This window comes from Erythranthe guttata, chromosome 14, assembly GCF_056151865.1.
Source record: "Erythranthe guttata isolate IM_541 chromosome 14, IM_541, whole genome shotgun sequence".
NCBI lineage: Eukaryota > Viridiplantae > Streptophyta > Magnoliopsida > Lamiales > Phrymaceae > Erythranthe > Erythranthe guttata.
This window is the reverse complement of record NC_142546.1, coordinates 15862638-15890129: the sequence shown is the minus strand read 5'-3', so window position 1 is coordinate 15890129 and position 27492 is coordinate 15862638. Positions and strand designations below refer to the sequence as shown.

The window sequence follows — 27492 nt, the reverse complement described above, 5'->3', positions numbered from 1 at the left end:
GGTCAGCTATCTTGGCACTATCCAATTGGCCAATTATTTATTAAATTAATTGATTGGTGACTTTTTTTGTCCAACCAAAAAAGTTTCAAAGTTTGTTGAGACTTCCACATATATAGACAAAGTATGCTGTCCCGCAAAGATGGTCTAACTCTGGAGCAAGTAAATTTGTGTTAATTGACTTAAGTTCGAATTTCATTATCAGTGATTGTCAGATCGGGCGTGTTACACATAGTTATTGTGTGTGGTTTCATCGTCCGTACGATTTGCAAGCTATTATACGAGAATGTAAGATTACTCAATGCACCTAAATAGATGATTGCGGGTTCTTTCATTACAAAAAAAAAAGTACGCTTCCTAATATATCGGACAAATTACGGCTACCTCCCTGAAGTAAAGTCTTATTACGAAAACCCCCTCTTGTTTGGGTAATTACAACGACCTGTCAACTATGAATCTTCTTAGACTTCCACCCTAATGGTGTCAAATTCAACATAATCTTCTAGATTCCGTGAAATGTTCTCTATTTTGTACTCGTTTTGTGCAAAAATGCACTTTTTGATTCACCACAATCTGATATTTACAGGCCAAGAGACACATCTTATGTTCATCTTGTTTCACAATGTGGAGTTCGAATGGGGTAAAACATGTATAAACTAAAAAAATATTCCGTATAATCTAGAATATTCCGCTAAATTTTGACCCCTTTATATCATACCAAATTACTAAAAAAAAAACTCGTCGTATTATAAATATTACGAAAAACACCCCTAAATGATGATTGTTTTTTTTTTTTTTGGTTCTTTCTAGGGACAGTTTGCTAAAAAAAGTGGAGTTTTCACTAATATTAATAATACAGAGCGTTTTTAGCAATAAAACTAAACAAAGGGGTGCTGACTGCAATTAACCCTATATATATAAACCTGCACTTTCTTCTCACCTTCAAGTTTCTCAACTTCTCAACAGAAAGAAAAGAAAAGAAAAATGGAGAAACGAAGAGCGAATATTCTTTTCTGCACTGCAATTCTTCTTATAACATGTTTCGTACCACACAGCATTGCGAAGAGGAATCAAATCGAAGCGCTTTCGCGCATCTACAAAGAGAAAATGAAGAACAACACACAAATTGACAGGGCGGATTTCAAAGCGAGCCGCCATTCAAATCACGCGGCGGCGAAGATTCAGCCGCGGCAGCAGAAAGAGCTGAAAGACGGCGACAGAATCGAGAGATTGCCCGGTCAGCCGTCGGTTAAATTCAACCAGTACGGCGGTTATATTACCGTGAACCGAACCGCCGGTCGAGCGTTTTATTATTATTTCGCGGAGGCTCAGCATTCTCCCAGTTCGTTGCCTCTTCTTCTCTGGCTTAATGGAGGTGTGTTTTTGTGTGTGGATTTTTTTTTTAATTATTTTAATTTTTTTTTTAATCTTTTTAGTGTGTTAGGTGATAGGAAAAATACAGCTTGGTCACTCGTATTAACACAGATTTCACATTTGGTCTCTCATGTTCACATAAAAACCACATAAAAACACATTTGCTCTCTCATGTTTAAAAAATTCAACACTTTGAGTCATTTTCGTCAATTTTTCATTAAAACTAATGGAATCAATCCTATATGCCCATCAATGAATTAACTAACAGACTAACGGTAAATTGACGGAAATGACAAAAAACGTAAAACTATTGATACATTAGGGACTAAATGTATTTTTTTGTGAACATAGGGAACCAAATGTGAATTGATTCAAACTTGATGGATGAAAACTGTAATTTTCCAGTTAGATGATAGATAAATTGATTTTTTTATTTTTATTTTCAATTCAAATTACAGTTAAGCCTCTATACATTAATAATACAATTGGGACTAGCAAAATTGTATTAAAATTAATATATTTAATATTCTTACATAAATCAAACATGTTTAATTATTTAATCTTTGATTTTTTTTTTTTAATTTTAATCAGTCATTTCTTGAATTTTTATCTAGGTCCCGGCTGCTCGTCTCTTGCGTTCGGAGCAATGCAGGAGCTAGGACCGTTTCGTGTTCATAGCGACGGCAAAACTCTCTACAAGAACAAGTTTGCGTGGAACCACGGTTCGTACTTTTTTTTTTTTATAATTAAAATCTTCGATTAATCGTCGTTTTTATGTTAATAATGTACTAGTACTTTTTTTGGTTCAGCTGCAAATGTATTGTTTCTGGAATCTCCGGCTGGGGTAGGGTTCTCGTATTCGAACACGACCAATGATTTCGTGACAGGTGGCGATCGAAGAACGGCCGACGACAATTATGCGTTTTTAATTAATTGGCTTGAGAGATTTCCAGAGTATAAAGAAAGAGAGTTTTACATCTCTGGTGAGAGTTATGCTGGTCACTATGTACCTCAATTGGCGCACACAATTCTTTACCACAATCTCAAAGCCAAAAACACAATCATCAATCTCAAAGGAATCATTGTAAGTATCTTTTTAATTACTTTTATGCCATCTTTACTTTAATTAGAAATATAATAAAATTTAGTGTAAATTATGAAAAAAACAAACCCTGAACTTGGGCTAAATTACGAAAAACACCCTCACCTATCCGTAATTTCCAGAAACCGCCGTCGTTTGTTTTTCCGTCTCACACCAATCCCCTTACGGTGTGATTTTTTCATGGAATCTTTTTAATTCCAAAGCATATTCCCTGAAAAATGCCGACTCTACCCCTAGAAACGTAAAACATATTGAAAGTAGTCATGCACATATGTTTTGCCTATGTATGCTCTCATGGTTTATATTAACAATCCAGGAAGTGAGTAACATTGCAATGTGACAATGAGGTTAATGTCGAAGATACTGTTCTTAGGGGTAAAATCGGTATCTTTTGGGAATATTCACTGGAACCAAAAAGATTTCGTGAAAATCGCACCGTAAGGGGTTCAATGTAAGACAAAAACAAATACCGGGAGGATTTTAATAATTACAGATAGGTGAAAGTGTTTTTGTAATTTAACTTACGTATTTAGGAGTTTTTTCATAATTAACCTTTATTATTATTTTATACGTATATATATTCCTTACAATGTGCTACAGGATAAAATTTTGTATGGTAGTATAGTCAATTAGACATATATTATATATTTAATCAATTATTTATTTATTGGCTGGTCCATTCAACCATGCGTGCCAATAGGGTACCCCATGCCAGCCTAAGCCACTTTGTGTGGAGCAAATTGTTTCTTACTTTATTTCAATTTATTTTTATGCTACTTACAAGTCACATTATTTGAATTTTGAACACACACCCTTGTCTACTCAGTCGAAAGTCGAAAGGTTTGCAAGTTATTACACGAGTGTGTAAATTTACCCAATATACCCTAGATAGTTGACTGCACGCTATAACGTCGAACAACTGAATAATAGAACTATAGTAATACACAATGGCGGAGCTAGAATCATAAGACTCAGGGACGGAACCACGTGGGGCCGGGGGGGCTCCCGCCCGAAAAAGAAATTTCACCTATATTCTATTACTTTTTTAATTGCATTTTGGTATTTATCTATTAATTTATAGACTTTGCACCCCCCAAATTTAAAATTTGTACACTTTTAGTCCATAAAAATATGTTTTTTCTTCTCTTTATTCACCCCTGTATTTTGGCCCCTCAACTAAAAGCTCCTGAGTTCGCCCCTGATAAGACTAAATATTCATCTTGAATTTAGGTAGTTGCGACGTAATGTAGATTTTTTCGAAGTGACAGTTGACTAAAGTCAACCCTCGATTTTTTTTTTTTTTTTTTTTAATGCAGATTGGAAATGCAGTGATAAACGATGAGAGTGATGTAAAAGGGATGTATGAATTTTTCGGAAGCCATGCTTTGGTATCTGATGAGACGACAGCTGTAATTATGAAATATTGCGATTTCACCCCAAATGCCACCACACAGTCAAATATATGCAATGAAGCTGCTGGTGAAGCTGAAAAAGACACTAATTCTATTGATATTTATAATATTTATGCTCCTTTGTGCAAAAATACCAGCCTCACCGACAAGCCCAAGAAGACTTCGGTAAGTTCCGATACGAAAATTTTCGATTTCGGAACATTTTTCGTTCCCAATTATGACAATTTCGATTTCTCTAAAACTGAATTTGAATACGTATTAGATTCTGATTTTCGACCCGAAAGTTACACTTCTACATTTTATGCAATAGGTAACTAGAATTTTGAAAATTCAGTAATGTCGCCGGTTTGATCAGAAAAATTCCAATTTCGGAACAAATGTTTTCATTCCATTTTTTTTTTTTTTTTGAAACAGAATTGGAATTAGTTTTCACTTCCGAAAAGTATTGGATTTTTCGAATCTGTTCAATTTCTACCCCTAGTTTTTATAATGAAAATTGGTAAATAAATCAAACTTCAAGGTAGATGTGGTAATTTAATTAATTACCCTTTTTATATATATAATTATGATTTTGTTTTTTTTAATTAATTATAATAAAAAATACCATTTGTTTAATGCAGGGATTGGATCTTGATCCTTGTGGTGACTATTATGTATATGCATACTTAAATAGGCCAGATGTTCAAGAGGCACTCCATGCAAACGTCACCAAGAATATTCCTTATGATTGGCAGCCATGCAGGTAATTAATTAATTAATTGATTAATTAATTAATTAATTATCTTAATTAAAATGTTTAAAACCCCAAATGTAATGTTAACTGCAGCAATGTGCTCAAGAAATGGCTAGATAGCCCATCGACAGTTATTCCTCTACTCAAAGAATTCATGGCCAATGGTATTCGAGTTTGGATATTTAGGTAATTAACCACACTTCCTCATTATTTTCTTTATTGCTTATTAGGAATCTTTCTTTCTGTTTCTTGAGGTAAGGTTAAATTACAAAAAAAAAACCATCTTGTTTGAGTAATTACGACCACCCGTCTCAACTATGTATTATCTTACACGTTCACCCTTACGGTGTCAAATTTACCTACCGAAGGAAGGGTTTTTTTGTAAGAAAATACATAGTTGAGGGGGTTAGCTGTAATTACCTAGATAAGAGTGGGTTTTTTCGTAATTTGACATTATCTCTAGGGGGTGGCCGTAGTTTGCTCTAAAATATAATTGAACAAAATCAATTACATGACAAAAATGCAAATTGCGTTTTTGTTTTCATTAATTACCGCATTGCTTATGAGCTCGATCGCAGGATAGTTATAAATTCGATCACCGTAAAATTGATTTGAGTTTCGGATTTGAAAATTTTCGACCTTGAATTAAAAATTTCTACTCCAAAATTTTGATTTTTTTTTTTTATTTAATCGGAACTAAACTATACAAAAAGTTTTCGGGAATTCTGGTTCGCGCTCTCAGTTTTAGTTTTCATAATATTCCACAATTCCGATAGTTCCAACAAAAAAATATTTATAATGTTAATTTTTTGTCAAGATTCCGAAGTCGGAATGGATTTTCAATTTCCAAAACATCCGGAACCATAATCGAAATTAGTTTTGCACCTCCAAAAACAAACCAAAAACTTCGAAAACAAAATTTTCAATCCGATCTGTTCGATTTTCAATACCAATATATAATTAAGTACATATCATTAATATGTGGTGTAAAATGCAGTGGTGATATAGATGGAAGAATACCAGTTACTTCAACAAAGAATTCCATCAAAACTATGAAACTTCACACCAAAGTTGCATGGCACCCTTGGTTCCTTGGTGGAGAGGTAATTAATTACATTTTCACTATTTTATTATTTTTAAAATGAATATATTTTACTATTGTCATTTAATTAATTAATTAAATTAATTAATTAATTAAAATAGGTTGGTGGATATACACAAGTATATGAAGGAAATATGACATTTGCTACAGTGAGAGGGGCAGGGCATCAAGTACCTAGTTATCAACCTGCTAGAGCCCTTTCACTTATTATGCATTTTCTTGCTGGAACAGAGCTTCCTAATTCTTCCAAAACTTAATTAATTAATTAATTAATTAATTATCATATAAATAATTTTATTTTCCACATGGCTTATTAATTGATAAAATTATAATTCAGCAATCATTTCTTCTTATCTTGCTTTTTTTTTAATATTAAAAAATTAAAATATCGTTTGAGGTTAATGCACACAGATTAAGAATATAATAAATAATAAATAAAATTCATTTTTAATAAAAAGCTTGAATTTTCAATAATGTTAATGCCTAAGCACATAATATGGAAAAATAATTTGCTAAAGAAATATTTTAAAAGAAACCGATGGCGTAAATTATGTCGATCGTGGACCCAAACACGAGTTTGGCGTACAAAGTCGGTTATTTTATCATTACCAATCGCATTCTCACGCGTGGCCAAATGTATGAGACGCATGGTAAAGTTAAAAGTATACTACAGGGAATTTACTGTTCATTTACGCACACCGGTTTCAATGTAAATAAATAACAGTTATATGAACAAAGACACATCGTGTTGCTGGTAATTCAATAAGTACATCGTGTTTTGCTTGTTGCTGAAATGGGTCCTAATTTGGAAAATTCTATGGACACTCGATGCTCCCCTTATTACTTCTCAAAATAAATGAATGACGTTAATCAAAATATTGGGGCTCTGCAATTTAATGCCCGAAAATCGAATACGTTTGGGAACTTCCTAAACATGACCAAACTAGGTCATAATATTACCAAGGTGCGACATTTGTTGAAACAATACGTTCTCGAAACAACTGGATTTGTATTTAGTAAGGTAAAATAGAGTAAATCTCCCATTTTTCTCAGAGGAGTTATCGATAGTGATAGGATTGCACCACGAGGAGCATCCAGTTGACATAAATTTGAAAAAAGAATCTTCGTCCACTATTAGCCGCCTATGCAGAGGAAACGTCGCAAGCTCCAAACGTAAAACTTATTAACTGCAAAGTTGAAGGACTATACGGTAAATAACTAATCGTGTGCACATTCTCAATAATTTCAAGCTATTATGAAATCCCAACCTATAGTGGGCCTTAGCCTTCAATCCCCTTCCAATTTTTCTTTTTCTAAAAACAAAAATTAAAATTAAGAGAGAGAAAAACGGAAAAAAATAGCTGACCGTTAACACAGGCAAAAAGTTATGGAGACGACGGCTTCAGTCGGCGCCGCTCCGGTGAAGAAGCGGCGGCGGACCTCGAAAACCACCGTTGAGGCACTCGGAAACGATGTTCTGAGCATGATTTTCACTTTTCTCGACCTTGTCCACCTTATTCGCTGCTCCGCTGTCTGCAAATCATGGTAATTCGCTCCTCTCAACATTTAATACTTGCTATAAACTAATCTACAAATAATTATTTGGTATTTTCATTTAAAAAACTTGTAGACATGACGTCATCCGAACAATTGAATTGGGGAATTTTCTTTGGGGGAAAATAGAAACATATTAAAATTCAGTTTGATTTTTATGGAGTTAGATCAATCGCTTACCTATTTTTACCCTTTCTTCAATCGGTGAAGGAGCACGGTGATTCGTAAACTGAAGTTACTGCAAATACAGTATCACAAGCAACAGCAGGCAGAATCTGGTAGTGTTTCTGATGTGTCGAATTTGTCGGAAACTTCGATAAATAGACAGATGGAGCAGCTAGCTATGGATCGGCAAAGATTGTCTTTACGAGAAGGTCCGGTTGATGTTTTCAAGTGGAAAGCTCACTCGGTAGGGTAAATCGTTTTCATCTCTTTCATTCTATTGATATCGACTATTTTATTATTTTTGAATTGAATCGGAAATTAATTAGCTTTAACTTGCATCAAGTTTATCAATGTAAGTAGTAAACAAATTGCGCGTCGATTTTGTGCTATGTTCGACCATAACATCTCGAAATCCTTATAAATTATAATGGACTTAAGTATGTTATAGGGCATATGTATCATTTCATCGATAGATACTATATAGTTTTCCTTAACCAAATCGAGGAGTAATAGTTTCAGAGTTCATTATTGAAGTTACTGTCTGAACGAGCCTGTTTTCGAGTTATAGTTCTTTCCATCATTTGAAATTCTTGTACATTTTGTATCTCTTTTTGAGGGCTCAAGTTTTCGTTGAATGCGTAACTTTCTTGATGACTTTCTTCATCCTGGTTTCTTATTAGGTTTAGCAAATGCAGAATGAAGATGGGTTTGATTCTCACTGGCGTCGGAGATAAGGTAGGTTACATTCACATTTGAAAAAAGAAAATTTAAATCTTGTTACAAATTGGGGAAGTAGGGGAGGGGCAGGATTTGAACCCTAGATTTCTACTCTAATAGTAGAGGCTAGGTATCAACCCTAGGCCTTATTAGTTAGATTAAATCCGGCGTGCAATTATCCTTCCCGATTTTGCATGGCATGTAGATTGCTTCGTTCTTTCAAGCTGAAGTGCATTTTGCTGGTCCCTTTTACTTATTTTTACTCCTAAAAATGACAGGTGATGCGTCTATGGTCTGCAGAGAGCTGCAAAGCGTTGGATGAATATCGGTTACCTGATAAAGCACCGCTAATTGATTTTGACTTTGACGAGGGAAAGGTAATGATGAATCTTCTTGATGATTCCAATATAATATTGTATGTTTAGGGACCTTTTTTTTCTTCGTTTTTTTTTTTTTTAATATTGGTAGTTTGGTACGGATTGGCAAATCCAGTACAGAAGCTTTATCTAGGTTATCCGAGTGCGAACATATAAAAGTTTTCATAGCTAACTGGAAAGACAAATGGTGTATTTTTAGCTGAAATTGGCCATGGAAGTATTATCTCGATATTATCTGCTTACTTATTTGTAGAATGCAATTGAAGGGGCAAATTTGTAATTGTTCAAATACTTTGTGCCTTGTACATCTGAGGTTGTTGAGTCATCGTTAGCAGCTTAGTAGTGACCGGAGAATGATTTCATCGACAGAGTTTCCTCATCATTTTATCTGCTCTATTTGGGCCTCCGTTGGTTTTTAATATAACTTGACGAGAAAGTTTATTTTGAATCTAGCGTGAAAACTGAACGCATAGCCTTTCTTTGCTTATTATCCTATAGGTTGTTGGTCTTGTGGGGACTCGTGTATGTATATGGAGGCGCGTTGGGACAAGAGATCTGTTCTCTTCACGCGAAGGCTTGTTTACGAGGGGATTGTGTATGCGGTGGGTGTCAATTCATTCTATTCACAAATGATGCTTTTTGTTTAGATAGTCATAATATACAGTTTACGACATTAATTCAAGATGTGCAAAATATTCGCTGAAAGGGCCGTTTTAAATTTTTAATTTTTGCAGTTATGTCGACCCACATGCAGTGATTGGGTGCGAGGATGGAAAAGTACGTGTATTTGACATGTATAGCAGAAAGATTTCACAAATAATCAAGTAAATATCCTTGCTCGAGTTCCTGTCCTCTCTAACTTTTTTATATTTTTAAAGGCTACTTTAAGCTTGGCAGGTTTCTTTTGCCGTAAAACGGCTCCAGTCACCATATAAAAATAGTTTTATTACTCCAGTTTTATTACTCCAGTCCTCTGATTCGAGAACATACGAATCTCATACATTATATTTCTGTTAATTTTCGTTATCATTGTTTTAGGATGCATCCAGGTGCGGTATCATCTTTATCTTTCACCGACGAGCAATTGATAGTCAGCGGTTCATCTCTTGGTAGCATTTCGATATCGGATCTTTCATCAGATCAACACGTTGCTACCTTGGAGACAACTGGTTCTTCAGGTTTAGCGACGTATTATTATATTTGTCGTACTCGTTCGTTTTGTATTGAACTATTAGTATCGATCTTTACCTATATTTGTTCGATTTTTTTTTTTTTCGTCAGGCATAAAGACTTTGTGTTTGAGCCCAAGCTCATATTCAGTATTTGCTGGATCAAGTGCAGGCTATGCATCTTGTTGGGACTTAAGGTATATGCATCTTGTTCGGTGCTAACGATTGAATAAACCCGAAAAAAAAATACCAAACCCAGTTTCTAATCCTTTTTTTTTTTAATTTTAAACAGAACATTGAGAAGAATATGGGAAACACGAGTTAGTTCAAACGTGCTTTACTCCATGCACCACTTGAACAACGATAAATCGACATTAGTTGTCGGTGGGATAGATGGCATATTAAGAATCGTCGATCAGAATAATGGCCAAGTAATTTCCAGGTGCATCTTGGAAAAAAATCGGAACATATCAAATCGTCGTCCGACAGATAATAATAATAATAAGGGATTATTAGTTGAAAGAAAGAAAGGGATTAGGCTATCGGAAGATGAAAGGATCGATCTAATGCCGAATCTACCTCCGATACAGTGTTTGGCTGTTGGAATGCAGAAAGTTGTTACTGCACACAATGACACCGACATCAGAGTCTGGAAGTTCAGTAGTTAAATGACATTATGTAGTGTTTTTGTTTCGATGTGTCGATGGTTCCTTTGTTACTATTTATAGTGATTTTTTTTCAGGCGATGCGTATACTTCGTAGACCTTGCTTTTGGGTGGGCCCTGGTGTTCGCCACATGTTATTTCGTTCACTTTATTACTTTTACATTCACCCATCGTCATCTCCCGGCACTAAAAATTTCATTACTAATGACGAATTCAAATTACGTCCAGTAAGAGATGACCTAGCGGTTGGAGCAGGTTCGAGCTTGTCACACATGGTTAGTCTAGTGTGGTTTACAGTGGCGTATCTATGTGAGAGCTGGGGACAGCTGCCTCTCCAGAAAAAAAATATAAATATTTTTTTTTATTAACATTTTTGGTACAATATTATATAAATATGTGCTTTTGCCACCCAACATTTTCTTCTTCATATTGTTATAAAAAGTTATATTGTTTTCCTACTTGTTACTACAATATCAAATAATAATACAAAAATATAAATATTTACTAATTTTAACAAGTTTTTATCAATGATTCTAAAATAATAGGAGGCGCAGCCCCTGAAACCCAATTTTTTTAACTCAACTTTGGCCAAGTCTATTAACAAAACAATTTACCCCTCCCCTATAATAAGGTCTAAATCCGTCCTCGGTGGTTACATCTTTCTTATGGTTTGCATTATAGTATACGAGAGTGTATATATCTATATATATAACCTCATAAAAAGTTATTTAATTTGTACAATATTTGATCAACATAAATAGATAATTTTCAATACATACAAGATGAAATAAAAAATTTGTGTATTCTATGCTACACCGAGTGAAATACACTGGGTAGATCTTTACCATTCATACACACACAAACACACACACACACTGTGTAGATCAACGGTAAAAAATCACCCGTTATAATCTTCACCGGGTGTAGCATAAAAATAACCTCAAATATTTCAAAGGGCATTGGTATAACTTCGCTGCGAGAATTTTAGAAATTCAAAATATAATTTTTTGTTTTTCGAAAATCAAAAATTATTTATTTTTCGAATAAAAATAGTAGGAATTTGATTTTTTTTCCTAAACAAACAGACCATGCATTAATCAATTTAATTAGATGTAAATGTATATATATAGTATATAAATAAATATATTAATTAATACCCGTACCGGGCCCCATCTTCTCCAGTCTCCACCATTTTCCCCAAAATCAAAAATCAAAACCCAAACCCTAATCCACCGCCGGAAAGATCAACGGCAAGCATGGTGTGCATCAGAAGGGCGAGGGCGGATGACTTGCTGGCGATGCAGGAGTGCAATTTGTTTTGCCTGCCGGAGAATTATCAGATGAAGTACTATTTGTACCACATCCTGTCATGGCCGCAGCTCCTCTACGTAGCGGAGGATTACAACTCCAAAATCGTCGGCTATGTTCTCGCCAAGATGGAGGAGGAATCCGCCGACTGCCACGGCCACATCACTTCTCTCGCCGTTCTCCGAACTCACCGCAAACTCGGTCTCGCCACCAAACTCATGACCGCCGCTCAAACCGCCATGGCACAGGTCTGCTCTTAGAATTTGATTTCATTTTTTTCTTCCAATTTGTGCACTGCTAATTTGTATTCCTTGATGCTGAATAATTTTGATTATTAGACGATTTGGATGTTTGGATTTTTGCCTCAGCCGTGCAATTTAATATTCGGAGTTCTTTGTGTTGTATTTGTTTCGATATCGATTATGACAGTAACAATGTTGATGAGCATATATTGTTTGATCGAGTATTTGAAAGAAAACTAATCGGAAATTGGTGGATCGTGGAATGTGGATACTTGTTCTTTAGGACTACGATTTTGGAATTCGATATCTTTAGGACTACCTTGAAGTCCATATATTCGGAGTTCTTGTGTTATATTTGTTTCTATATCGATAATGATAGTGACAATGTTGATGTGTGTATTTGTTTAATTTAAGTATTTGTATCTAACTGATCGGAAATTTGTAGATCGTGGAACGTAGATACTTGTTCTTTAGGACTATCTTGAAGTCCGTATGTTTGATTTTAGATATCGATATTTGAAGTCCATATATTCGGAATTCTTGTGTTATATTTGTTTCGATATCGATTATGACAGTGACAATGTTGATGAGTATATTTGTTTAATTTAAGTATTCGAAACTAACTAATCGGAAATTGGTGGATCGTGGAACGTAGATACTTGTTCTTTAGGACTACCTTGAAGTCCTTATGTCTGATTTTAAATTTTTTTTTGGTATATGTAATTCTCATCCTAATGCAAAGATCCATTTCGATATATGCAAGAATTTGAAGAAAAAATAAATTAATGAAAATTATTATATATGTTTATGGTAAAATAATCTCTAGGTGTATTATCTTTTAAAGTGTTTCAATATCATCAAAAAAAAAAAAAAATGAATTCGAATAGTGTAAAGTTCTCATAGAATCAAATTCATACTGCCTGTTTCATGTTTTCCCTTGAAATAAAACTAGAGTTACTTTTGATATCCTACACGAGCTTGTAATTAGGGAGACACTAGTTTTTAAGGATATTCTCATGTGTATCTCGTTTCTGGATTAGAAGTTGCAGGTTTTCACAGATTATAACTGTGGACTATAGAGTTACGTTGCTGAATTTTCTTGTATGACTTGTGACTGTTCTTCAGTTAGTTTTGCCCTGGAAATCGTATACCAGAAGAGTTAGTTTGTTATATAAGATACTAGTTTTATCTACTTTTGTAGCCGATTTGTCATGGGTTTTTGATTCTGGTTCTTGAACAGGTGCATGGGGCAGAGTACGTTTCGCTGCATGTTCGGAGAGGTAACAGGGCTGCAGTTAATCTGTACACTCGAACACTGGGGTACAGGATTCACGACATTGAAGCAAGATATTACGCCGATGGGGAAGACGCTTACGATATGAGAAAACAGTTGAAGAGTATGAAGCACCTCCACCAACAACACAACAACCACCACCACCACCACCACCACCATAGTGGTGGATGTTGTTCTGCCGATGAAAAGCCTTCAACAGCGACCCGAACCTAGTTGATTAGAATTACTTCACTGGTCAAGGTTTAGTTATATATTTTGCCTATTAAGTTGGAAAGATTCATCGGCATATAGACCTACTTGTGTACTTACTATGCTGTGGTTTGGTAGCTTGGATATATTAAAAACGTAGCAAAAGAACCGTCTAAAGACATGCTTTTTAAATGCCTTTTGCCTATTCTAGAGTCGTCGTTTATTTTTTTGTGCTTGTTTGACTGAAAATTTTGTGTACAAGCAGTCGTGCACTCAGTTGCAACTCAAACACGATCGTTCGTATTTTTTTGGGGGGTTGATTTGCTATCAGAAGTAAACCTATTAAGGTGATAATGTCGTGTAACTATAGATTTTTTTTTTCTTTTAGGTTGCTATAAAGCAACAACTGATTTTGTGCGTAATTTGGTTTCGAACAGCTTTATGTGTGAAATTGAGTTGTTGAGCTTGTCAAATCGGACTCTGAAATATTTCGATGATGATAATAATAAGTTGTTTCTTTCTCAATTACAGTATATTTCAATGAAGAATCTTCCAACATGATTCCATCCAGATTCTTATTGCAGTTGCTCAAAATCTGAGTAATCCCAAAATCAGCAAATAGGTCGGAATGAGTTAATAAACCTTGTATAAAATCCGACCTTCGTTCATTCACTTAATCAGATTTTCAAATGTATGAACTCAAACTCACATTTCAGAATAACAATCGAACGAGGTAAAGAATATTGAATCTGTTCATAGTTTTCAGGCATCCTAGAATCTGCAAAATCAGTTCCAAAAATATAACACAGACCAGAACACTAACGAAATAAACCAGCAGAAAGATGGTCACGATTTTACCAGAACTACTATTCTTATACACTTTTTTTCTCAAACGTCGAAGAAAATTGCGCTTCTATAACACAAAAAACAAATTAATTATGCCAGCTGTGCTTCGTCTACTTCTTGCCACCAGTTGACGAATCTGCCTGTGGTTTAACAATGCTCAATTGACCACCTTCTTTGTTAGCAATCGTCGCCGCTTTTACCTCATTGCAGTAATTTATAAACTTACTTAGCTCCTAAAATCCAAAATTAAAAATAAAAAATTTGTTAAAAGAAACATTCTACAGGCGAACGAAGAAAATATATCAATGTAAATAATCAAATCTTGCATAAAGACACATCAGTGTCATACTTGTAATTTGTCGACAACTAGTAATTCAACGATGCAACCAACCAATCGGTTCAATGAGAATAGCGAATTCTTGACTTAAGGACTGATGTTTTTTTCCTTCATTTTACATAGTTCCTCGATTAAACACAGCCGGTACTGTAGTATATTCTATTGAGGGTCAATCTTCTTTTTAATTGTCAAATAAAATACCTCAAAAAGCTTATCAAAAGTTTTCTGCAATTGATTTACTCGAAAAGACAATAACAAACTTTCGCGTATGGTTATGTAACTCCAGCATATCGAATACATAGCGATTTACTGATACATAAGAACGGGTTAAATTTGTCGAACTTCAAAGGAACATATTTGTTACACATTCATAATTTCGTCTTTTGAGACAGAGGGCACTCGTTCTTTAATAAATAAAATTCATCTTTATCTCATTCCCTACACGGTCTATAATTAATTAAAAAAAAAATACAAAAATAAAAAATAATAAATCGAGGTTTAGCAAAATTGTGAATCGACAGGGGGTAAGGTTATTACTGCTACCAGCAAAGGATGGATCAAAACCCAATCTTGGACCAACCAAAACATAACTCCATTAACACTGAGCATATAATACTCGAAATAAAAAAAAAAAAAAAAAAAAAAACCCACAAATATAGTAACCAAACTGTAAGTATTAACACAAATTACAATTGCAGAATCATGAGAAATATAAAAGCAAAAAATATGTAATGAAAAAAGGCATACCTTATCAGTTTCCATCTCTTTGGTCACCTTCGACGGCTTTATAACTCTCTTCCCTACAGCAGACAACACAAAAAAACACAAATTAAAAATCAGATTTAATTTTGTACACACAAATAAGCTTGCGCGATCTATGATTGAGAATTTACCCTTTCGAGTATGGCAGATTTTTCCATGGCGACTTGGAGGAATTGACTTCTTCTTCTGCTTCCCTTTGAACAAATCCCCCTTCTGCGTCATTTTTTCCTATTCTTTCTTTGGGGGATTAATTTTTTTTTTTCTGAATTTAGGGTTTATAAAAAGCTGATGTTTCAGCTCTAGGGTTTCTCTGGACAGAATTTTTGATTTGGGGGCGTGCCGACCGGTTGAAATGAACCTAATTTCCACGGAAACGAAAACCAGGGGCAAATTCGTAAATGTCTTGTATATACTTTTTTTTCTTCTGTTTTTTCTTTTATTCAAAATAAAAACGTGTCTTTTCATTATTTACGGGTCACCGTGAGGTAAGGTCCAATTACGAAAAAATCCCTCTTGTTTGGGTAATTACAGTCACACTCTTTTTTTAAATATTTTCAATAAAATTTACGTAATTAGGTTATTTACCGAACCAAATCGTTTATTCGGTTCGGTAAACGGTATGAAATGTTGGCGTACCGAAATTCCGGTTCTGTTTTTTACCGAATTAATATTCCTAAATTTACATCTAGAGAGTTTTTTTTCGTAAGAACATAGTTGAGGGAGGTGGCTGCAATTACCCAAACAAGAGGATTTTTATTCGTAATTTGACCTTAACCTAGGGGTGACCGTAATTTGCCCTTATTTTTTTAAGGAATCAAGAGTAAATATATTTTTGGGTAAATTACGAATCCCTAAAGTAAGGTCAAATTACGAAAAAACTCTTTTATGTTTGGCTAATTACAATCACCCCTTCAATTAAGAATTTCTTATTCGTTCACCTTTATGGTGTCAAATGCAACAAAATCTTCTAAATTCTGTTAAATTTTCACTAGTTTGTACTCGTTTTGTGCAAAAATGCATTTTTTGATGCACGACAATCTAATATTTACAAGCTAAAATACACATCTTATGATCATCTTGTTTTAGAATGTGAAGATCGAATGAGGTAAAATTAGCACAAACTGAAAATATATTCCACATAATGTAGAAAATTCAACTAAATTTGACATCATAAGAATGGGCGAGTAAGAAAATTCATAATTAATTGATGGTTATAATTATCCAAATATGAGAGATTTTTTCGTAATTTAACTTTATCTCAGGGGATGGTTGTAATTTACCCATAGTTAAATATTGTGTAGCATGTGTAACTATTGTGTTAAAAATAAAATTGTTATTCCTTGACCTATGTCTTGATAAGTAAGCAGTAATGGAATTAACTATCATGTAAAATTAGCTAAAACTTCAATTTAAAATATTTTTCCACGGTCCACATAAAATTTAGTATTTTTTCAAGGGAAAAAAATCGATGATTTATTCTGGCTCGTTGTTTCTCAACGGTTCTTGATCCAACGGGCGTGAAAAAGAAATCGCAAACCTGATTACAAACTTGTAATTCTAAACAATATACAATTACAAAATCAGAATGTAAATCACAAAAAAAAAAAAATATGAGTTAAAAAAAGCATGGAAACACACATCTGTAAAACGAGGCATTTTAACAGCCAAAAATCCAACTCCGACGTTTTCTACTCGCGTATCTTCTGGATTCCGATCCAACGGGCATAATCAACCCACCTGGCAAGACGTAGTAATTGTGCGAATTAATCCTAAGAACTTCTGATAAATGAAAATAGATTTTTCTATTTTTTGAAAAAAAAAAATAATAAATCTTACATTAATGAGCCCAAAAATGTATTGCCAGTTCGAACAGCAAAGCAGACTGCACTGAGTAGAAGCTTTTGTTCGTGTAACAGAGGTTCTAGAATCCTCTGCTCGATAACTCCAGCAACTACCTGGTACCTGTTATAAACATAAAATGTAGATTAATGACAAAAATACGTATTAGAAAAAAAAAAATCAAGTTGCTCGAGCTCGATTCAGCTGATAATTAAACCAATAAGTTCAAACACAATTTATAAAAGCTCGATAAAAATTCAAACACGCTTGAACAATGTTCAGTTCTCCTCGATTATTTTTACACACCCCCTATCAAATATATATTTAGTTCTTAATATATATATATATATATATATATATATATATATATATATATATATATATATATATATATATATATATATATATATATATATATATATATATATATATATATATATATATATATATATATATATATATGTATTAAAAAAAGTAGAATACCTGAGATTGCTCGAGACAGACATATAGACACCATATGCAGCACTTGTTGATAAAATGGGCACATCTTCAGCTTCACCGGCGAAAGATTTATCGATAGCTTTTCGTGCAGTGATTAACAAATTCGTCACACCTGTGCCCACCTATTAAAACACATAGCTCCGATCATATACTATAAATAGCAGTTCTTTCCATTATGCAAATGAATAAATAAAATAAATAGAAAAATTAAATTGCATGCTAGACCAAGATCCGTGCAAAAAAATTGGTTTCTGCAGTTTATAAAACAAACTTACGAGAGAAGCACCGGTCCCAACTACAAAGAGCTTCGCCCCGTTTCTCTGCAGTAAAAAAAAAACCCCACAAATTCTTTTAAATTCATTTAACTGAATATATTAGGGGTTATGGTAGTTCATTATTGTTGAAATCAAGAAAATTCCGTACCCCTATTGCTCCAATCCTTTGTAAAAAGGAGTACGATGTACCCGCCAATGCAACCTTTAAAATCACCAAAAGTTATTTACTAACAAGTAATATGTATAAAATATATATATATATAATATATAAATATGTTGAAAAATTAAAGTAATTAATTAACCTGAAAAGCATTATCGGGACAGCCGTAGAAGAACTTGCTAAGACCGGTAACATTTACTGCAAGAGGTGCTCGGAGAGAAACTGTCGGAGCAGGCAGCCAAACAAGCATGAAATCCGCAATAATTGCCATTACCTATGTAACAAATATAATCAGAAAAAAATTCAACGAACAAAAACGGGTCATATTAAATTACCTCAAACTAAAAAAGAATAAAAAAAAACAATTAACCCTTAAAAGGAAAAAAAATCATACCACATCAGCCAAGACAAAATCTAGCTCCTTTGTGAAATTTTCTCGACGTTTTTCCAGCTCTGCAGCAGTCTGATAAACAGACAGGAAATTATCAAAGACAATCAGAAATTCAGATCGCATGATTAATTTATCAAGATTTTTGTACGGGGCCTAAACATATGAAGTGAAGAGTAGGCAAACATTTATCGAATCTTAAATATGATAGTCGACATGTACTTAAAATTTCATTTACTATTTTTCTACCAAGAAAATCTTGTTTCAACATCGTTTAAAATAGCAAATCGTCTACTAAAAGTTACGAAAAAAAACATTCATTTATATCAATCATTTATTTATTTTTTATCCCAACAAATACAATACAACCAACATTCAGCCATGAACAAGAAACGCGAAACAATGAACATCTACTCATTTAAGGAAACCATAATCGATTATCCAGAATTTTTCGTTTTTCAAAGTTTAAAGATTAGGTCAACGTCAACGCCTTTGCTACAAATTTTCATATCTATCAAATTTTAATATAATCATATAATTAAATGAGTCACGTCCATATCTAGAATCTTTTATTTTGACTTGATATAACTGGAGAACAGAGATTCAAGAAGCTGACTTATGAACTATGAATTATGATTATTAATGATAAATTACAATTAATTAATATATAATATAATTGGGGGGAATAAAACCTAAATAACTGAATTAACCAAATCCAAAACAAAGAGGGAAAAAAAAAACCTTGGTGAAAATTCCGACACCGCATTCAATGCCAACTTTAGTTAAGAACAGATCATCGGCAAGTAATCTTTCCTTAAACCCTCCGAATTTGAGCAACCAGTTAAGAAACGGAGATTTTTCGATCTCGAAAAACCGACGAACAATCGATCCCGGAATCCTCCCAGCTTCAATGGCAGCTGCCAAATCCTTCGGGATGCTGTCCAATGATCTGCCCGCCTCAGCCAACGCCATGATCGATTCCGCCCTATTTCTCTCCCCTGCATCTCCGTCGCCGCCGTCTCCACCACCACCACCGCCATCGCCTCCGCCGTCTCCGCCACCACCTACACTTCCCCCATCGTTTCCTGAGAAGGCGATGAGAGAAGCACGGCGGCGAGGGCTAGGTTTTTGTGGGTGAGCGGAGATGGAGGAATTGGGGGAAATTGAAATTGAAGCGGCGAAGGGATAAGAGATGAGCGGTGGCGAGCGGCGGTGGTGGTGGTGGGGTGATTGATTTGGTGATGCGATGAATTGAACTGTGCGGTGGGAGAGAGCGGCGGTCGCCATCAGAGGAGGCAACGGTGTCGCTTTCTCTCTCCTCCCGAGTATTTTAAGAGAGAGAGAGAGAGAGAGAGTTGACTGACTGTGAGTAGAGAGAGAAAGTTGTGAAGAAAGTTTTATTCAGATTCCCATTACTGAAAATGTTACAGTTCATTTATGTATTTAACAATTCACAATTAGTGCTCTGCTTGAAAACAAATAATGCAATTATTATAATTAAAGTTTTTCAATTATTCACCTATTTTATTTTGTTTAATTAATTTAATGCAAATGATTAGAGGAATATTTAGATTCTTTGATCGGTAAATATGATTTCTCCGTTTGACTTGACTGAATAAGTGAATATTCTTGTGCAATGTTATAAGTTATAACAGGTTAAATATTTTTCTGGGTAGTACTATTTGTAATTTATATATAATTAATTAATTAATTATGAAGATATTTATATATGAATGTTTGTAATAATTGATATAAATTTATGCTCAATTTGTATATATCATATGTAGAATAATCTGCATAGAGTAGATGACATGGAAAAAAATTGTGGTCATAATTCATTTAGCACTTTTACTTACTTGAAATGCTATACATAATTTATAGTGCGAGTACTAGCTTGCAGTGCGACTTTATTTCATTTGTAACTTTTACTCAAAAAAAATCAAAATCCTTTAAAATTCTCACGAATTAAACGAGCAATTCTGACAATATTTTGAGATTTAAAAAAAAATACTTTTGTACTTAAATTTAACGTTTTATTGTTGTTTAGTTGACAAATTGCATCGATTAGAATAAATTTATGATTGAATCGGGAAAAGGGAAAAAATCACATCGGCTTCGTGCTACAAAGCATGAAATGGACTTCTTCATTTCGTGCTTCGTAGCACGAAACAGAGGCGATTTTCAAAATTTTGGTTTTGTTTCGTGTTGATTTACGTGAAATCAAAGCTTCTTTTTCTTGCAAATATACTTGAAATAGTCCAAAAATTATTTTTTATTTTGTTCCATTTCGTGTGAAGTTACACAAATGCAAGGTTGCATTTCGTGTAATTTCACACGAAATGGAACAAAAATTTTAAAAATAAAATTATTCTACACGAAATGCATTAAAAAGGACGAAAGTTGACAAAAACTATTTATTACCTTAGAATCGAAATTGGTTTCGGCCATATTGGTATTTTAGGTGTAATATTCTAAAAAAAAGGGTTTATTTTTGAAACTTAAATTGGATCGGAAATTGGAATCACATATATATTCCAATTCCGATCCAAATAATTTCGAAAAGCCGGAAGTCGGGATTTCGGAATTCGCATTGAAAAATATTATCCCAAAATTGGAAATTTTTGTATCAGAATTGGTAGAAATCAGAAATTCCATTCCAATTTCCACCCATTATTACTATACCGAACCGAATTCCGAATTTTAAGTAATATATATATAATTTTTAATGGGTAAATTACAACCAACCCTGATGTATGGTTAAATTACGAAAAAAAAAACTCTCATGTTTGAATAATTACAACTACCCCTCAACTATGAATCTTCTTACACGTCTACCCTTATAGTGTCAAATTCAACATAATTTTCTAGATTTCGTGGAATGTACTCTAGTTTGTACTCGTTTTGTGCAAAAAAGACAGTTTTTGATGCACCAAAATTTGATATATACAAGCCAAAATAACACATCTTATGATCATCTTGTTTTAAAATGTAGAGCTCGAATGGGATAAAACGGATACAAAATAGAGAATACTCTGTATAATCTCGAAGATTCAACTCAATTCGACACCGCAAGGATGGACGTGTAAGAAGATTCGTAGTTGAGGGGTGGTTGTAATTACCCAAACAAGAGGGGACTTTTCATAATTTAACCATACCACAGGGGTTTGGTTGTAATTTACCCAAATTTTTAATTTAGTTTATATATGAAGCTGGGCATTTTACTAATAAAGTGAAAGTGCGGGGCTTTATATTTAATTACTAAAAATAGGCATATTTCCTTCCTATATATTCCGTCCATTTCAATTGATCAAAAAAAATATATTCCTTCATTTTCTTTCCATCTACATTCTTCGCCAACCGTCGTCAACAATTCGCTATCAAGAATCCGCTATCAAGAATTCGTCTGACCCGACCCATCGTCGAACTTCTTCACGGTGAGCCAGTTTAGTTCTCTTTCCGACTGCAGAACACCAAAATTTTGTCGAGTGATTTTGAATTGTTGAATTTTAGATTTCAAAAATATCAAAGTTTTGAAGCCAACAAGTATTTTTTATCTGTTCGGTCAATTTCTTGGTTTGTTAAGTAGTAGGTGTGAAGATCGATCAAATTGTTAGACGTAGTGACAGGACGCATTCATCATGTTCGATGAAATGTCTCAGTCAGTTTTTTATTCTAATTTTAGTTTTTTTTTTTTGTAGATACGGGTGAAAAGCAAGTCAAAGAATGGAACCGTCAAACAATGAAGGCATTATGTTCAGTAAACACGAATTGGGGATGTTTAGCCTCGACAACAGGTTTGCACTTTCTCACTTTTAAATTTAATTTTTTAATGTCGGTTTGGCTACGAAAAGTTGAGAATCGTAAGTATTTCTTGGGGTTCGTTACTTCTATATATATGCTAAATCATGATCTTAATTTGTTTCTATGGTAGAATGGTGCTAGTGTGCCCCGGTGAAACTTGCTCGCAGCTTTGTAGGCACTTATGTGGTACTACGGAGTTCGATTTTGCAAAGGCAACATATATTACACCAGAACTGAAGTTCAAAGGCTGCGTGATAATCACAGAACCGGTTGTTGTCTCGCAAGATTCGAGATGGTATTTTGTTTTATTCTTGTCAATAAATTATTATAGGTGGTTCACGGTTTCCGTTTATACTTAAAAAAGTCATTACAATTGCCCTTTAATGTCTAATGTAATCTGTTCTGATTTAAGAACAACCATTTTCTGAAAACGTTCGACATAGGGTATTTTTTAAGATGGATTGAAAACGTAAATTTTAACTATGAATCTCCATTGCTATTGAGTTGTTATATTTGTGCTTCATTAGATTGCTTAAAATCACAATTATTATGTGATACCGACATATGTTGGATTTTAATTAGGACAGGCATGTTTGAAGTAACGAAAAACCAAGATTTATCATGTCTCCTCCTACCTTTAAAAGTACAAATGATTTATGTTTTTAATTTTATTTTTTTTAATTTGTTTCGATATATCTGTTTGTCATAGCTCCCCGTATGTACCCGGGATTTGGAATGATGAACAAGTGAAAGAATGGCAACTAATTAACTATGCTTTGGAAGAAGAGTGCAACCCCCACATTAAAATTTTCTGCCAACTTGTGCATTATGGCTCTGCTCATGGTATGTAGGCAAAAAAAATTGTTTATGTTCTTTATAATTAAATTTGTCAGTAGTCTGTTTATTAACAAGTTCGGAACCATTTCAGGGAAACAGCCGTGCCTAGACGAGATGGTTGCTACTTACATCATGTATCCATCTGCCCCGAGGTACATAAAACCCAAGGAAGAGGATGTTGCAACAATTATCGAAGATTTTAGAAAAGCTGCTAGGAAGGCAAGGGATGCATGTAAGAGTTATTTAGCAATATATATGTATGTATGTATATATATATATATATATATATATATATATATATATATATATATATATAATGTTTATATATTCTTGGAACTAATATACGATTGTTTATATATATCTTAGGTTTTAACGGGGTAGAAATCAACGCAGCAGATGGCTACTTGTTAGGGGATTTTATGAAGACCGACATGTACTGGCTTAGGGATGATTACAAAAGAGAGGACACTTATGGACGTAAAAGCTTGGAAAACCGATGCCGACTGGCTCTTGAAGTTGTTGAAGCCGTAGCTAAAGAAATCGGCAAGAACAGAGTCGGGGTAAAGATTTGTCCATTTGATATTGAATGTTCCGACTACAGTGGCAGCAAAGACATTGCGTACTACATGTGCAAACAACTCAACACGTTCGACATAGCGTATTTGCGCGTCCCTGATAATACTGACCGTTTGATGCTGAAAGAGATGCGGGAACTATTCAAAAACAGCTTCATAGTCTCTGGTCTCGTGGGTGAGTCTGAATGCATCAATGCCGTGGATAAGTTTGCTGACTTAGTTGGCAATGTAACAGACGACTTTATTGTGTTCGGTTGATTTTTTTGTTTTTTTTGATTTGGTTCTTTGCTGATTTTAGAGTTGCATTATGACCAAATCATCTGCCGGAAAGGCAATGTACAAGTTTGTGAATAAGAACTTCTTTTTCTGGCTCGGATTGTATCCGCAGCCGATTACCTTTTCGGTTTTATGTCCCCCCGCTGGTCGGTTTCCGATTCGGAAACGAGCTTTGTTCCTGAGGAGAGATAAATAGTTTCAATATTAAGTGATTGATTGAACAATGAATGAATATAATTCAGTAATTCAGTAATCTCACTGAGTCATATATATATATATATATATATATAAGTATTAAGAAAAAAAATTACGTATTTAAAAAAAATTAACTTTTTAAATATACTTTCCGCTTTAAAAATAAAAATCTATTTTTAAAAATGTTTTTTTTTAAGTTTTTTAAAGTATATATATATATATATATATATATATATATATATATATATATATATATATAAAATAAAATAAAATTATTATTAAGAACCGGCGGTTCTACCGGTTCTAACCGGAACCGGTTAGGAACCGAACCGCAAGGAACCGGATTTTTTCGGTTTGGTTTCGGTTCCTCCAAAATCGGAACCGGAACCGGCGGTTCGGAACCGGAACCGAACCGAACCGAACCGTGGTCAGGTCTACATACAAGGAATAAAAGACGTTTTTGCCTCTCAAATATGACTTGGATTTTACATCCATAAGGGTTCCTTTGAGCCTACACCGGGTGAATATGACCGGATGTGGAATATGCTGACACGTGTCTTTAATAATTGTTTTTTTATTTTATTTTATTTATTAATTTGTGTTTTATTTATTTCTTTTTTCCTTTTACAAATATATTCCTAAACCATAGTTAGAAACGGGTTAGACCAAATCCCACTAACTTGGGTAATGTAGTATTTGGTTAACAAAAGGTCTAACCCGTTTTTAACTATGGTTTAGGAATATATTTGTAAAAGGACAGAAGAAATGAATAAAACACAATTAATAAAAAACCATAATAATTAAAAACACGTGTCAGCATATCCCACACCCGGCTATATTCAGTGGGTGTACGCTAGAAGGAGCTCGTATGAAGCCATGCACAAAAGTACATGTACGGTTTCGGTATCAGTTTCGATTTTATTTTTAGTTTGATTCGAAAAATTGCTCATGAAATCACGCACTACAATACTAGCACAAAAGTGCATCCAAAATTGTACACGTACAAGTTCGAGTCCCCCTCCCGTAATTCCCCTTGTAATAACTTGAATTACTAAAAATATTCCATTAGAGTACAATAGTAGAATCGACTGCTCTGCTTCTTCCCCAAAAAGCCCTAAAAAAATATATTTGGGGGAAAAATCTGAAATTGATGGAGGCAGCAGCAGATAAACCTAAATTGAAGAAATTAGGTCGCCACTCGAAGAAGAGCTCTTATGATTCTCAAATAAATCGACTCGATGATGGCTGTCTTATGCTTATTTTCAGCTTCCTCTCCCCCATTCCAGGTATTTTCAGTTTCTTCTACCTCATTTTTTTTTGCTTAAATTATCGATTTGATTCGATTTTGTATTGAATCGCTGTCATGAATTTATCGCCACATCTGGGCATAATTAATTTTGTTTTGAGTAGGTTGTGTGGTGATTTTTTGTCTTAATTTTCAGAGTTCAATTTCGTAGATAAATCTAATTTAATTCGGTCGAGTGGTGGAAATGTACTAAAGTTTTGACTGTAAAAATTAAAAAGTGCAGTTTTTTTTTTTTTTTTATAATTAAAAAAACAAAAGTATAGGTTGACTGTAATTACTATGAATTTGTGTAAATTGTTCTTATTTTACCTACTGTTTGGATTAATTTATTCAGAACTGGGGTTCTCTTTTCTTATTTTAATGAATTAAATTTCCCAAAGATCCAATTTTTATTGTTCAATCCACACAAATGCCACTTTTTTTTTTGGTCGAAATGAGTTATAGATGTGGGTGTAAACCGTAAATAATTTCGTAGGACTACTATGAGACAGGGCATTAGGGGTAAAAAAATCACTTCTCGTTCTCAAGTGGAATGTAAAGATTGGCTGTATTTTATCCCATATATCTAGATGCACAAGTATTTTCAAAAACTGTAGTAGTAGAAGTATTGTGTCATGATTTTCCGGTGAGTTTGCAGATCGGTATAACACCGCCCTCGTTTGCCGCAGATGGCGTTTTCTGGCATGTCATCCTCAGCATTGGCTTTGAGTTGACCGCTCCGTCAAAGAGTTGACCGAAGCTGGAGTTTACCCCTGCATCGAGACAGCTGTCTCTGCTGCCAGGTCAGTGAAACAAGCAACAACACATGATCATTATTATATAAATTTAAATATTTAGCTAATCACAAAAGATGATCTTCTTTTTTTTTTTTTGAAATTCGACACGTTTTTTTACAGGCCCGGCGACACTATACTTATTGCAGCTGGAGGGATTCACCGTACATCCAATTTCCAGATCAAAAAGCCTCTTTGTCTGGTTATTTTTTGGATTTTCTTATTTGCGCAATGAATCCTCTCAGATTTCAAATTTCTCGATTAATTTTTATTTCGGCCTTTCTTTGTCCGATAGCCATTGTCCCCTTTTGATTGGTTGCTCTCTACTTACATTTGGAAGAGAAACAAGGGTGATGGTGTGCAAGGTAGTTAAAAATCGGGATTTTAAGTAAAAATCGAAAGTGGGCTGCAAATTTATATAGCATGCCGAATTTTGTCATTTTGTCTCAACGCCTAAAATAAATAAAGTATGTCCCAACATAAATAGAACATGCGTTTTTTGGTGGGACGTTGATTAGTTCTTTGTCGTTGTTTGACCTAGGGTTCAGTACTCCACGAATTTCAAAATTAGTCGTGTTACTAGAATGAAAGAAAACGTTCAGTGGATTGTTGAAAAGTGGTTGGGCTTCACTTGTTTTTAAGGATTATTTTATTTTTTTGAGTTTAGCTCAACATGTAGACTTCATGTTTACGATTAAGTCAAAGGCATTCAACTCTTTGGCCTGCGTCTTGTACCATACGAGGGAGGGAGGGAGGGAGGGAGTTAACGGTGTCAAATAGAATCTTGTTGCTGCAAATTGGCGATCCCATTCATGATTCAACTCCGAGTTCACATTATTGGGCGCAGCTGCCATAGCCAAGCAAGCCAAAGAACTGGAGCTACTATGTATCAAGCTATTCTCCAACGGCAACATCAAATCCAGTCCCTCGAAGTGCAACGTAGTAACATGCGCCATCTCATCTTTCGTCGCAGCAAAGCAAGTGTCCAACGCCCCCAATGAACTAAACGGGCCCGCCAATTGATAGACTGATATATATATATATATATATATATATATATATATATATATATATATATATATATATATATATATATATATATATATTGATGCTCATTGATACTGATACTAATATTATTGATACTAATACTTATACTGATATTGATAGTCGTGTTAATAGTTAATACTAATATTGATACTCTACTGTTACTTATACTCATAA

At 34.1% G+C, this 27492-nt stretch overlaps 6 protein-coding genes and 1 pseudogene across 8 annotated transcripts; 5 read left to right on the top strand and 2 right to left on the bottom strand.

The window, feature by feature from the left end:
* Positions 1–927: 927 nt before the first annotated feature.
* On the top strand, positions 928–6060 carry LOC105951814 (serine carboxypeptidase-like 40). Its single transcript, XM_012975268.2, has 8 exons — positions 928–1372; positions 1986–2093; positions 2181–2455; positions 3790–4050; positions 4506–4627; positions 4712–4804; positions 5616–5721; positions 5822–6060. The coding sequence occupies exons 1-8, from the start codon at positions 982–984 to the stop codon at positions 5975–5977; spliced, it is 1512 nt and encodes a 503-aa protein (XP_012830722.1). The 5' UTR covers positions 928–981; the 3' UTR covers positions 5978–6060.
* A 901-nt stretch (positions 6061–6961) lies between these two features.
* Positions 6962–10825, top strand: LOC105951815 (F-box family protein with WD40/YVTN repeat doamin). The gene is made up of 9 exons (XM_088812984.1): positions 6962–7265; positions 7485–7688; positions 8120–8174; positions 8435–8533; positions 9032–9135; positions 9268–9357; positions 9572–9711; positions 9815–9899; positions 9995–10825. The coding sequence occupies exons 1-9, from the start codon at positions 7108–7110 to the stop codon at positions 10368–10370; spliced, it is 1311 nt and encodes a 436-aa protein (XP_088669110.1). The 5' UTR covers positions 6962–7107; the 3' UTR covers positions 10371–10825.
* Positions 10826–11507: 682 nt separating this feature from the next.
* On the top strand, positions 11508–13629 carry LOC105951817 (N-terminal acetyltransferase A complex catalytic subunit NAA10). The gene is made up of 2 exons (XM_012975274.2): positions 11508–11923; positions 13158–13629. Exons 1-2 carry the CDS (start codon positions 11624–11626, stop codon positions 13422–13424), a joined length of 567 nt encoding a protein of 188 aa, XP_012830728.2. The 5' UTR covers positions 11508–11623; the 3' UTR covers positions 13425–13629.
* Positions 13630–14094: 465 nt separating this feature from the next.
* LOC105951819 (2,3-bisphosphoglycerate-dependent phosphoglycerate mutase) lies at positions 14095–15727 on the bottom strand. Its single transcript, XM_012975276.2, has 3 exons — positions 15477–15727; positions 15331–15383; positions 14095–14479 (listed from the first exon to the last, which is right to left on the bottom strand). The coding sequence occupies exons 1-3, from the start codon at positions 15565–15567 to the stop codon at positions 14357–14359; spliced, it is 267 nt and encodes an 88-aa protein (XP_012830730.2). The 5' UTR covers positions 15568–15727; the 3' UTR covers positions 14095–14356.
* A 1064-nt stretch (positions 15728–16791) lies between these two features.
* On the bottom strand, positions 16792–19961 carry LOC105951816 (protein RETICULATA-RELATED 4, chloroplastic). The gene is made up of 8 exons (XM_088812983.1): positions 19250–19961; positions 18515–18583; positions 18263–18394; positions 18109–18162; positions 17961–18005; positions 17668–17807; positions 17182–17307; positions 16792–17082 (listed from the first exon to the last, which is right to left on the bottom strand). The coding sequence occupies exons 1-8, from the start codon at positions 19793–19795 to the stop codon at positions 17034–17036; spliced, it is 1161 nt and encodes a 386-aa protein (XP_088669109.1). The 5' UTR covers positions 19796–19961; the 3' UTR covers positions 16792–17033.
* A 1856-nt stretch (positions 19962–21817) lies between these two features.
* LOC148765304 (12-oxophytodienoate reductase-like protein) lies at positions 21818–24250 on the top strand. 2 transcript variants are annotated; one of them, XM_088814434.1, is made up of 6 exons: positions 21818–21942; positions 22207–22302; positions 22440–22604; positions 23019–23152; positions 23238–23378; positions 23513–24250. In XM_088814434.1, the coding sequence occupies exons 2-6, from the start codon at positions 22232–22234 to the stop codon at positions 23977–23979; spliced, it is 978 nt and encodes a 325-aa protein (XP_088670560.1). In that variant the 5' UTR covers positions 21818–21942; positions 22207–22231; the 3' UTR covers positions 23980–24250. The 2 variants fall into 2 exon arrangements, with proteins under 2 accessions (XP_088670560.1, XP_088670561.1); XM_088814435.1 differs by having other exon boundaries at positions 23543–24220.
* A 1001-nt stretch (positions 24251–25251) lies between these two features.
* LOC105951743 (F-box protein SKIP5-like) lies at positions 25252–26738 on the top strand (annotated as a pseudogene). Its single transcript, XR_016029839.1, has 4 exons — positions 25252–25478; positions 26136–26280; positions 26395–26473; positions 26567–26738. The product of XR_016029839.1 is annotated as an F-box protein SKIP5-like (transcript).
* The last annotated feature ends 754 nt before the right edge of the window (positions 26739–27492 follow it).

Bases quoted from the DNA above. Each gene is read 5' to 3' on its own strand.
- LOC105951814 (XM_012975268.2), top strand. From the start codon at position 982: ATGGAGAAACGAAGAGCGAATATTCTTTTCTGCACTGCAATTCTTCTT. The intron at 4,805-5,615 runs GTAATTAACCAC...TGTAAAATGCAG, and splicing joins ATTCGAGTTTGGATATTTAG to TGGTGATATAGATGGAAGAA. The intron at 5,722-5,821 runs GTAATTAATTAC...TAATTAAAATAG, and splicing joins CTTGGTTCCTTGGTGGAGAG to GTTGGTGGATATACACAAGT.
- LOC105951815 (XM_088812984.1), top strand. From the start codon at position 7,108: ATGGAGACGACGGCTTCAGTCGGCGCCGCTCCGGTGAAGAAGCGGCGG. The intron at 8,175-8,434 runs GTAGGTTACATT...TAAAAATGACAG, and splicing joins TCACTGGCGTCGGAGATAAG to GTGATGCGTCTATGGTCTGC. The intron at 8,534-9,031 runs GTAATGATGAAT...ATTATCCTATAG, and splicing joins TTGACTTTGACGAGGGAAAG to GTTGTTGGTCTTGTGGGGAC.
- LOC105951817 (XM_012975274.2), top strand. From the start codon at position 11,624: ATGGTGTGCATCAGAAGGGCGAGGGCGGATGACTTGCTGGCGATGCAG. The intron at 11,924-13,157 runs GTCTGCTCTTAG...GTTCTTGAACAG, and splicing joins CTCAAACCGCCATGGCACAG to GTGCATGGGGCAGAGTACGT.
- LOC105951819 (XM_012975276.2), bottom strand. From the start codon at position 15,567: ATGACGCAGAAGGGGGATTTGTTCAAAGGGAAGCAGAAGAAGAAGTCA. The intron at 15,384-15,476 runs GTAAATTCTCAA...TGTCTGCTGTAG, and splicing joins AATCTGCCATACTCGAAAGG to GGAAGAGAGTTATAAAGCCG. The intron at 14,480-15,330 runs GTATGCCTTTTT...TTTGGATTTTAG, and splicing joins AAGAGATGGAAACTGATAAG to GAGCTAAGTAAGTTTATAAA.
- LOC105951816 (XM_088812983.1), bottom strand. From the start codon at position 19,795: ATGGCGACCGCCGCTCTCTCCCACCGCACAGTTCAATTCATCGCATCA. The intron at 18,584-19,249 runs GTTTTTTTTTTC...TCTGTTTATCAG, and splicing joins GTGTCGGAATTTTCACCAAG to ACTGCTGCAGAGCTGGAAAA. The intron at 18,163-18,262 runs GTTAATTAATTA...GTGATTTTAAAG, and splicing joins GTCCCGATAATGCTTTTCAG to GTTGCATTGGCGGGTACATC.
- LOC148765304 (XM_088814434.1), top strand. From the start codon at position 22,232: ATGGAACCGTCAAACAATGAAGGCATTATGTTCAGTAAACACGAATTG. The intron at 22,605-23,018 runs GTATTTTGTTTT...TGTTTGTCATAG, and splicing joins GTCTCGCAAGATTCGAGATG to CTCCCCGTATGTACCCGGGA. The intron at 23,379-23,512 runs GTAAGAGTTATT...TATATATCTTAG, and splicing joins TAGGAAGGCAAGGGATGCAT to GTTTTAACGGGGTAGAAATC.